The sequence below is a fragment of the Lobosporangium transversale genome (assembly GCF_002105155.1).
Source record: "Lobosporangium transversale strain NRRL 3116 chromosome Unknown BCR41scaffold_41, whole genome shotgun sequence".
In the NCBI taxonomy this organism is placed as follows: domain Eukaryota; kingdom Fungi; phylum Mortierellomycota; class Mortierellomycetes; order Mortierellales; family Mortierellaceae; genus Lobosporangium; species Lobosporangium transversale.
The window spans coordinates 102501-114106 of record NW_019029019.1 but is presented as its reverse complement, the minus strand read 5'-3'; the positions used below and the strand labels follow the sequence as shown (position 1 = coordinate 114106).

At 42.5% G+C, this 11606-nt stretch overlaps 1 protein-coding gene and 1 non-coding gene across 2 annotated transcripts; one reads left to right on the top strand and one right to left on the bottom strand.

Moving 5' to 3' along the window:
- Positions 1 to 8160: 8160 nt before the first annotated feature.
- Positions 8161 to 9603, top strand: BCR41DRAFT_326422 (Sodium:dicarboxylate symporter; the record flags this gene model as incomplete). Its single annotated transcript, XM_022021617.1, has 2 exons — positions 8161 to 8340; positions 8476 to 9603. Coding segments are annotated over 2 exons (1305 nt in total), but the record flags the coding sequence as incomplete, so codon positions are not given.
- Positions 9604 to 10143: 540 nt separating this feature from the next.
- On the bottom strand, positions 10144 to 10226 carry BCR41DRAFT_t122. Its single transcript has one exon. It is a non-coding gene; the product is annotated as a tRNA-Leu (tRNA).
- Between the last annotated feature and the right edge of the window lie 1380 nt (positions 10227 to 11606).

The following is an 11606-nucleotide window of genomic DNA, read 5'->3' as shown; positions in this document are numbered from 1 at the left end:
AAGAAATGGGGCTACATCCAAGGCAACAATAACACTAACAATGATAGCAATAATAGCAGCAACATCACCAAACAACCAATCAGCGGGGCCAGGAGCAATAGACCGAATAGAATGGTGAAAGCAGCACCAGTGCGTACCACTGCAACTATTTACAACTCTATATTCAACCAAGGTGAGCCTCTAATAGCCACCAAGCGCGGCTTACCTGATGCTGGTGCTCACTTGAATGATATCCACCAGCTTGTATATTGCCTATCTCTGCTATCACTCGCTCCTACCCAAACAAATGATCTCAATGATCTCGAGAAGAAGTGGCGACAGGCTATATCGCACGATCAAGATGAACATGAACAACTGTGTAAACTGGCTTCAGATGTGATTGAAATATTCATCAGCGATGAGATCAAAACCGAGGCATCTGTCGCTGAGGTTGTGGCTCTCTCCCCAGTCCTTGATCAAGCACAATTCAGAACACTGCTCATGGCTTTGATCAATGGGATCAGCCAGAACATTATGCTGGAGACTCATTTGCTGGAGGGATTGGCTCGGCTGATGCAGTGTGCTCCTCCTGGACATCTTGACTCCGATGACCTCGTCACAATCCTCAACACCCTCAATTCTCACTTACAAGGCACACATGGCCAGTCTACCGAACATCTCTATCGCCTGTCTGCTACAGTTTCACATGTCCTCGATGCCATGGTCAACATCCAAGTCAAAGGTCTGAAACGAGAGCAACTCCATAAACCACTTGCAGCATACCTCCAGGGACTAAAGACAGCTCAGATCCTCAACTAGTCTATCAGGCTGCTTATGCCTACCAAGCCTTGCAATATATACCTGACGACGAATCAACAATGCAAGCCATGCTCCGACGGACATCAGCAGTGCTCCGAGGAGTGTTTGGAGTAGCGAGTGCAGTCAAAGGCTTAGATCTGAATGCCTTCATGGATGAGATAAGCAGCATTCAGAGAGGACTTCCTTCTGTAACAAGGACCGTTGGTATGGGTCTGAAAGTATATACTGGTGCAGACTTATTACATGAGAGCGGCTCAACATTCAGACAGTGTATGGAAGAAGGATTCAGCTTTAGTCACAAGTCAGCATGGTATCCAGCACTGCGCGGAACGGATGCACTACTCCAGGGAGGTGAGTTCACCAAGTTCAAGGCTCTTGTGTGTGAAGCATCCTGTCGAAATGATGCAGCATTCCAATGGGGACTATGTCAGAGGCTGGGACAGATTCCAGCAGATACACAGTGGACCATGAATACTCGACAGGATGCCATCACACTCCTAGGAGAGATCTACAAGAATGACCAAGAGTGGGGTAGCCATGCACATATCAAGCAGTGGGTCATAAGTATCCTTAGAGAGCTATCCTCATTACCGCCGGATGGTCTACAAGGTGCTTATTTTTTCTCTTTTTCTGTGGATTAGCTTGGATGTTGGCGATGCTCAGTGTATGATGATTTATCTACTCACTCCATACACATACCATTATTCCTTCTCTTTTCAGCTGCAGATACTCTCTTGGATGAACTAGAGAAATATGGAGACCTTAAGAAACAAGAGCTATATAGGAATTGTCTTCAAGAGCCAATGGCTCAGCATCCCTTCATCATCACACATCCTCGACCTACATCTTCACGCTTGCTTGACCGTGCACAAAATAGGCCCAATGTTGAGGACAGTCTACGGCAACTAAAGAGACAGCGGATGGAGGTTGGAAACAACCAAGGATTCTACATCCAACAGTATGCCAAAGCAAGTCCTCAAGCAAGCGATGACAAGCTGTTCTTGCTGATGGACAAGGTGAAAGAGCTCCTAGATAGCGACCAGAAAGTGCTACTTGTCCAAGGAGACTCAGGAGCAGGCAAGTCTACATTCAATCGCACTTTGGAGCGCACACTCTGGGAGACATACCAAAAGAGACATGGTCGAATCCCACTGTTTATCAACCTCCCAGCCATCGACAAGCCAGAGAAGGATCTAGTTGCAAAGCAGCTGCGAGACTATGACTTTACAGACTCACAGATCAGGGAGCTGAAGAAGAGTCGATCATTCATCCTAATCTGTGATGGATATGATGAAAGTATGCAGACCTGCAATTTGTATGTTGCCAACCAACTGAATAAGTCTGGAGAGTGGATAGCTCAGATGGTGATTAGCTGTCGCAGTGAGTACCTTGGATTGGACTATCGAGATCGGTTCCAGCCTATGGACCGCAATCACCAAGCAGATGCTGGGTTGTTTGAAGAAGCTATGATCATCCCATTCTCTGAGGCACAGATCAATGACTATATCGAACAATATGTCGATGCCATGGATCCACTGTGGCATGTGGAGGATTACCGACGTGCGCTCAAACAATTTTCTAGTCTCCATGACCTTGTGAAGAACCCATTCATTCTATCGATGTCGCTTGAAGTACTCCCTCGAATGGTAGATCCAGATCAAGGAGGCTCCAACACCAAGATCAAACGCGTCACGCTGTATGACCAGTTCGTTGAGCAGTGACTCGAGCGAGGCAAGAAGCGACTAAGCGATGCATTAGGGCTGGAAGACAGAAGGATGTACCACAAGCTATTAGATGAAGGGTTTGCACAGAATGGGATCAGATATCTCACCGAGCTAGCCATAGCAATCTACAGGCATCAAGATGACAACCCAGTAGTGGACTACTCACCATCCAAGGATAAGGATAATGGAAGGAACCTTCTACGCGAGGCGTCACCGCTTACTCGTACAGGCAACCAGCACCGGTTTATCCATCGCTCACTCCTAGAGTACAGTCTAGTGCGAGCGATCTTTGAGCCTCAGAAAGAAATGAGTGCTTCCGCGATCGATGAAGTAGCAAAGGCGGCAACAGCAGGCTCTCGTCGGCAGAGCATTAGTTCAGTGTATAGTTTCGAAGCCGTGGACATGAAGGAGGACAAGCAGGAAGTGGATATAATGGAGATTGATGAAGCGTCCCCTTTAGTATGGAGAAGCTTTGTGGATGAACCATCTATTCTTCAATTCTTAGAGGACCGTGTCCGTCTTGAACCGGCGTTTAAACAGCAGCTGTACACATATGTGGAGCTCTCGAAGAACAATAACAAGTGGCGAATAGCAGCAGCCAATGCGATGACAATCTTGGTCCAAGCAGGTGAATCATTTATCGGAGCAGACTTGCGAAACGTCCAGATCCCAGGAGCAGATCTCAGCCATGGTATATTTGAGTATGCTCAGCTACAAGGAGCAGATCTGAGGAAGGCCAACTTACGGAACTGTTGGCTTCACGAAGCAGACTTAAGCGGAGCGAAGATGACAGGTGTACAGTTTGGAGAATGGCCGCTTCTCAAAGTTGGTGGCATGGTATTGGAAGGGTCATACTCGCCTGATGGCAGGACACTCGCTGCCGTTATCATGGATGACTCATATAAATTATCAATTGCTATCTGCGATACATCAACATGGGAGAAGCTTTCGACTCTGGAGGGCAATAAGATCGGTAGGAGGTTTATATACTCGCCAGACAATCGATATATCGCCAACTGGGGCTCTTCTCAAACTGCAGTTTCAATTTGGAATACAACCTCAGGAGCATTGGTTCATCGATTGGAGGACCATGTAGCTCAAGTAAACTGTGCAGTATACTCACCAAGTGGAAACGATCTAGTCTCAGCTAGCGATGATGGGTCAGTGCGAGTGTGAGATACCCAAGCAGGGGTGCTCAAATGTACCTTAGAGGGACATACAGACCACGTGTGGAGTCTGGCATACTCTCCTGATGGACTCCGGATTGCAAGCGGCAGCTTTGACAAGACAGTACGGTTGTGGGATGCGATGTCAGGACAGCAGCTGATGCAGATGAATCATGAGGATGGGATTGAGCAAATTGTGTATTCACCTACTGGCCAGGAAATTATATCTCGCTGTGCTGATGATAGTTACCTGCATGTGTGGGATGTTGGGTCTGGTCAAAAAAAGTACAAGATTGAAGCATAGGAGTAGCGTCGATGGCATTCAGTATTCTCCTAGTGGAAAGCTCGCTGCTTCATTTGCCGCAAATACGGTATACCAATGGAATGTGCAAACAGGGAAGCTCATCCATACTCATGCAGGGAATTCCTTTCATATTGACCTAAAATACTCACCAAATGGAGAACAGATAGCCACTTGCAATCGTGACTACACAGTACAGCTCTGGGATACGCGATCAGAATAACCCATAAATACCTTTTATGGCCACTCTAGCCATTTATCTCAAGTGACTTACTCGCCAAACAACCATCAAATTGCATCCTTCAGCTCTGATAAAACAATACGGCTTTGGGATACTCGATCACAGCAATCTAGTCATGATTCGCATGGCCATTCAACAGGGATTATTCGTATTAGGAGCTCACCAGATGGACAGCAGATAGCTTCGTGCAGCTATGATAAAACAGTGCGTATGTGGGATGCAAAGACAGGGCAGCCCATCCATGCTTTACGAAGCCTCGATGGATATGCAAGCGACATCAAGTATTCACCTGATGGTCAGTTACTAGGTTCTCGCCATGGTTCTTCACGCGCTTACCTTTGGAATGTTCGAACAGGCCAAGTCGCCCATACCTTGGAGCTACAGGGCAGACAATTCGATGCGATCCACACCTTTGATTTCTCACCTATTGGCCATCAAATTGCCTGCGGCCATGACAATGGATATGTGACTATATGGAACACACAAACAGGGGAGCTAATCCACACTCTACAGGGCCATAATAGAGCTGTAAGGTGTGTAGTGTTCTCATCTGATGGCCAACACCTTGCTTCATATGGAGGTGGCGCTCATAGGGTCTGGGCAGCTCATCCAGGTGACCTTTGTTATGAAGTAAAGGGTGGAGAAAAGGGCTCCATTTTTATCAATTACACACCTGATGGTCGCAGAATAGTGCTTTATCACAGCTATCTCTCATATGGGCTGCAAGTACGGAACGCAGAAACGAGTGAGCCTTGTTACACAACTAGAAGCATTACAATGACAGGATCTTTTTCACCATGTGGCCAACGGATGGCTTGTGCCTGGGTGGATGGACAAATTGATGTGGTGGATATCGAGACGGGAGCTGCTTTATATACTCTTGAAGGACACACCGGCCGGATTAGAGAGATGGCTTATTCGCCTGATGGAAAGTGCATTGCCTCAAGCAATGATGATAGAACAGTGCGAGTGTGGGATGCAGAGACAGGCGAGTGCTTGATAGTCATCCCATCTGAAGGTGGAGGAGAATTTACAACGCTTTTATGGAACACCTTTGAAGAGAGTTATATACTTTCTGGTTACAGGATGCAAGGGTGGTTCTATTTCGGATGTGGCAGATTGTGAAGAAAGCCGATCAATATCAGTATCGACTGAAATGGAGCACCAAACAAACATTTCCCAATGCTAGTAACATGTGTATTCAAGGTGTAGTTGGATTGAGTACAATCAACAGGGAACTTCTGTTGCAACGAGGAGCAATAAAAGAGCAATCCCTTCCTTTGATCATATATGAGGCATCCAAACAGATTGTGACAGCATCGTCAATGAGACACAAGTCCAAAGCGGTCTCAAGTCAAGCTGATGATCGTCAAGGCCCATTAGTAGAGACACCATTGGAGACAGAGGCTTTAATAGGAGGAGCACTGCTAACAACGGTGACAGCAGCAAGTCAATCGATCAATGATTACCGATTCGAATACAGCATGTGCAGTGAATGTAGATTTGCACATATTATTTCATGCAGACCTCGCAGCTAAAGAGATCAATAAGCAGAATGACATTTAGATTAAATAAAGAAAAGTACGCTTGTGGATTAACCATCACCAAAGAGTGAATGTAATGTATACGCTTTTTGAATAAAATATACACTCTTGTAGGCGGTTGTCTGCGCTCATCAACCTTCACTAATAACCATCATTAGTATTATATCCAAAAAAAAAAAAAAAAAAAAAAAAAAAAACTTATTCAAGATGAGGAACCTGATCTTTTCATGTGGGAGCTGCTCGCAATACGTTAACTCGATTGGAAACTCTCCATTTGTTTAAAGTAGAAACCATAACTATTGAGCTCTGGTTATATATTCAAGCGAATTTGCTACATAATTAGGTTACCATTATTCTGTCTGTTGGCAACACGAGACGAGATTTCTATGATTTTTACTTATTGCTTAAGAAAATAAAAATAATAAAGAAAGATAAGGAAAGACAAATAACGTATTCTTGTGGTGATCGACGTGTCCTTGGAGGGATAGCAGGAAGGAAACAAAGGTGTCATAATGGGCTCCAATATGGAAGGATGATCTCAGACCAAGCTCATACCTGTTTGGTGCATCGTGTAATTAGGGCGCCATATGATAAAAGTGATATTCTCGATTTCGATAGATCCCCTTTATTTCTTTTTTCTCAATCAACCACTTCTTACACTTGGAAGGCAAAGTGGTATATGCGTTTGCCTATAAAAACTTTTGTGGTTCATAAATAAAATCTTGTCCGTTCTTAATTAAATGCAATAAGTTGACCAAGCACAAGGCTGCCATAGCTTCATACTATTGAACAAAAAGAAAGTCTAATGGCATATAGATGTACTAGAGAGGACACGTCCGTTTAGCTCAAGCTTATGAGGCCTCAAACCACTATCTGGAAATATGATATATGATATATGATATACGTATATGATATAAGATAGTCTGATCCGCCTAAATCGACCGATTTGTTTCTTTGATTTTGAAATGTCAAAAAACAAACGTTATTTGACGTAAATGTATATATTCATTTTATGCTCTTTCAGACAGACAGTGTTGCGATAGTCGAGAATCGATACCGAGATACGCAATGACTTTGAAGGCATTTATAGCTCCATTTCTATTTATTTATTTTTTCCGGTGCAACATACATCTATTCAAGCATTCACATCAAAAAGTAAAAAAAGAAGTCTTGTCTTGAGAAATATGATAAGAATAGCGAGAATAGAAAAGAAGAAAAAAAATGTAAAGAGCAACGGTATGACAAACAGAAAAACCCTTTTTTTTTTTTTTTTAATCCCTTTAGTCTACTCCTCTGTTGTTATGAGGGATAGCATTATACAAATATTTCAGTAACAAAATGAAAGAACCTTTAAAAACCTGAATGTTCCTCTTTTCATTTGAAAGTCGACCCCATATGACCCTGCGGCAGGTCGTACAGAGAACAAGAAGAGTCGCTCCCTCATTGTTTGATTGTTTTGTGCTTGTGGCAGTGAATGAACTATGCACATTTACACACACAAACAACCGGCCCAAATTTTCATCTCGTGACACAAATTACCCAGGTCGGGTCTTGTATGCATGGGCCTTCACCATGGGATGGGATTGGAGATTTTTCTGTCGAAACACAAAAGGATTTCGATTTATGGACAAAGACGACTGGCTCTCTTTCAGTTGTTGACAACCATTTGTCAAAAACGGCTCTTTGCCCACCTTGTTTGTTTTAGTCACACGAAATGGAAATTAAGATGGAGGGGAGAGCCTCCAAAAAATGAATACAAGGATGAAGGCGAAGACGATATTCTTTAAACTTTATGATGATTAGGATGAGGATGACGGCGCAGAAAAAGAGACCACATGCAAATATGGATTATTATTTTTTTTTTTTTAACCTTTCCTTGGTTCTTATAAATACCCCCCCCCTACCTCTTCGACCTTCTTCTGGCCTTGATCATCTTTCCACTTTTAAAAACTCATCTCATTTTCCCCTTATTTTCTTGTTCTGTCTCCTTTTTTTTTTTTTTTTTTTTTTTCCTCGCTTCGCCCACGTTCTCAAGCATCTCAAGCACAGCAGAAAAGACACGTTTTTTTTTAGCTGACTGGAAAAAATCAATCCCCGCTCTATTCTCCCCCCTGCACATTCATCCTGCATACATTCCATTCCATTAAAAAAAGAAAAATAACATAAAATAAAATAAATAAAATTAAAGGCCATGAACAATAACGGCTCAAAGGATGGTCGTGGATGGAGCGGCAATGGCGACAGCCATCTCAAAATCACACCCCTTGACATGCATGCGACTGGAGCTGGGAGCCCTGGAGGTCGAGGTGGCTACCTTCCATCATCATCCGTTCGAAATGATCCCACAAAGGAGGTGACGTTAAGCAACAGGATTAGTCATGCCGGGACCATGCTCATGAAACCCATCAAAACTGTATGGAAACTATCGAGGAAATGGACCAATTTGACCATCTGGATTATTATTGGCATGGTAATCGGTATTCTGATCGGCAGATTCGCACCCGAATTTGCAGTCAAGATTGGACCCCTTGGAAACGTCTTTATCAGAATGATCCAATGCATTGTTGTAAGTATACTTTTAGGCTTGTTTGCTTATTATAGGTATTTTAAAAAGAAAAAAGAAAAAAAAAATTCCCTACTCACGCATTTCTCTTTTTTTCTTTTTTTTTTTTTTTTTTTTTTTCTTCTTCTTCATCTTCAGGGCCCTCTAATTTTCAGTACGCTGGTGATTGGTATTGCAGGCCACGGTGAGGATCTTCGTCGGATAGGTCGTCTAGCTCTCAAATCTGTTATCTACTTTGAAGTGGTCACGACCTTGGCACTCATTTTAGGACTCATTGCTGTCAACATTGCTCGGCCTGGCACAGGATTCGACACAAGTCAATTACCACCCCCAGATACGAACGTAACCAGCATCACTTGGGTGACAGAGATGGAAGTCATTGTGCCTACATCTTTTTTCCTAGCACTTTCAGATCACTCCGCCGTCTTAGCAGTCGTCTTTTGTGCCATCATGTTCTCAGTCGCAATTACCCAAGCAGATGAGAGATCCAGGAACTTTATGCTCGACTTTAATCTTTCGCTATCAAAAATCATGTTCAAGCTCATTGTGTTGGTTATGAACTATGCTCCCATCGGTATCAGCTGCGCTATTGCTGCGACTGTGGGACAGTATGGGCTCGATTCCTTGAAAGTGGCCGGACGACTGGTCTTGACCCTCTATGTATCGCTCTTGATCTTTGTCCTTGTGGTGCTCCTTCCTGTGGCGGTTCTCTGTCGCCTACCATTAAGAGAGTTTGGATGGGCTGTGGGGGAGCCCTTCTTGATCGCATTCGCGACCAGTTCTTCTGAATCGGCTCTTCCAAAGGCGATGGAGAACATCATGGCATTTGGTGTGCCCATGAACATTGCGGCGTTTGTGATCCCAACGGGCTATTCATTCAACTTGGATGGGTCTACGTTGTACTTGGCAGTAGCGACGATCTTTTGTGCTCAAGTAGCAGGGATCAACAAGTCTGTTGGAGAACAGATTGTGATTATCCTCACATTGATGCTCACGTCCAAGGGAGTGGCTGCAGTACCTCGAGCTTCCTATATTGTTTTGATGACGACCCTAACAAATGCCAGGATCCCATTGGCGCCTCTGGCATTGATCTTGAGTGTGGATGCGTTCATGGACATGGCTCGTACTGCCGTGAACGTTTTAGGAAATATGCTTGCCAGTGCAGCGATCGCTAAATGGGAAGGGCAATTCCGAAACAAGGACTGGGTCGCATCACAGACCGGCCAGGCACCAGAGACTTTGGAGATGAATATGGCTGAATATGATGAGACTGATGTTCTTCCACTCCACCATCGACACCCGAGCCATCAACACTACCAGCAGCAGGAACAGCACCAGCAGCAGCACCGTCCAATCGGTTCACCCGACCTGATACAGTCGGCCCCTATCACACAGCAGCAATCATTGATGTATGGTGAAAAGACCTCGATCCATTCTGTTGAATCTGTTTATTCCAACCACCCTTCGGATGATGCTCCATATGGTGCCTCTCCCCAGCGATAAAAAAAAAAAAAGAAAAGAATGCATGTCTATCTACCTACCTATACCTATAAATCCCTTATTTTATTTTATTTTTTTTCTTTCTTATCTCAATAACATCTACATCCTTACAACATGTAGCTATGTAGTTTAGAGTGGTGTATATATCAAATTGTAAATACCCAAATAGCTTCCTATCAATGAATTAAAGTCAAAATGTTCAAAAAAAAAAAAAATAAGAAAAAAAAAAGCTAATTTTTTTCGCGGAAACTTGGGAGTCAAGGTCAAGTAAAAGATCTTACAAATAGTGCACGGAAGCAAAACTTGTGGTGGAAGTGGGATTTGAACCCACGCCTCTCTCGAGACCGCAACTTGAGTGCGGCGCCTTAGACCAACTCGGCCATCCCACCTTTCTATAGGATGGAGGGATAAGAGTGGATATGTTTCTTAGTTCATCACGTGACTAAGTCGAACGCGTATTTTTTTTTTTTATTTTATTTTTTTTTTTATTGTAGTCGTTGCAAATATATATATATATAGGCATATAGGTTTATTAATTCCCTGAGTTATTACGCGTATAATATGAAGAACGAGGAAGGGGGAAATAGGGAAAGAAAGGAAATTAAAGGAAAGTAAAATAAAGTAAAATAAATAAAATATATAAATAAAAATAAAAAAAAAAGAGGATAGGGTGGGTGAGAGGTTAAAAATAAATAATGAAATTGTATGACGACGAGTTGAGATTATTGCTGAATGTTAATTAAATATAAATGTCTAGTGGATATGAAAAGAAGAAGAAGAAGAAGAAGAAGAAGAAGAAGAAAAAAAAAAAAAGAATTAAAGATGATATATATGATAGAGTGGACTAAAGGGTTAAAGAGTTGCTTAGGTGATCTTGTGTGTTCCTGTTGTCAAACAAACAAACAAAAAAAAAAAAAAAAAAAAAAAAAAAAAAGAATTGCTCTAAAGTGCTTTAGGTACTTTAGGTCGAACAGACAAGGTCAAGTTCTGAAGGTCAGTCAAGACTAATTGTGACAGGTAGGGTCTTTTTTCTTTCTATCTTCTTTCTTTCTCTCTCTCTCCTTTTTTTTAATGTATAAATAGTGGGCAGGGTAAGTATAGATTGATGTTGTGATGTATTTTGCAGTGTTTAAAATAAATTTGATGACCCCATATCGATGTCACTTTTTTATGTAAATGTATATTGTCTCTCCCGGATAAATTGTTATTTCTCTCTCTCACTCTTTTATTCTCTCAAATGACTAAGCAGGAAAAAGAATGGAGGGAGAGAAAGAGAGTATACAGATATGATATACATATATATATATATATATAACAACTAGTATAGGTTATTAAACAGGAGAAGAGGAGCTGCAAGATCTGCAGAGTTCCATGGGAAGAAGATGAAGAGAAAGTGCACGGTTCTCATTCGTTCGAATGGATTAAGAAAAAAGGATTGGATGTTCCTGGGGGGGTAGTACAGGAACCTTGGATGTAAAGTAAGGTCGGTGCCTTTTTTTTGTTTTTTTTGGTCCTGAATATAGTCTGAATGGCCTGAATGGCCAGAAGTGTAGGATGACACTAAAGAATAAAAAATTGCACTAGACCTATTCTAAGAAGGTTCAAAGGGGGAAAGAGGATGCATGCTTGCGTCAGGGCGTGTACCCTTTTTTGTAAGACAAAATTTCTTTTTTTCTTCTACTTGTACTTGTTCTTCTACTTTGTCTTCTTTGCCAAGCATTTGGAAATAGGTGGATCGAATATGCGCTCATCTCCGCTTTTAGGTTTTT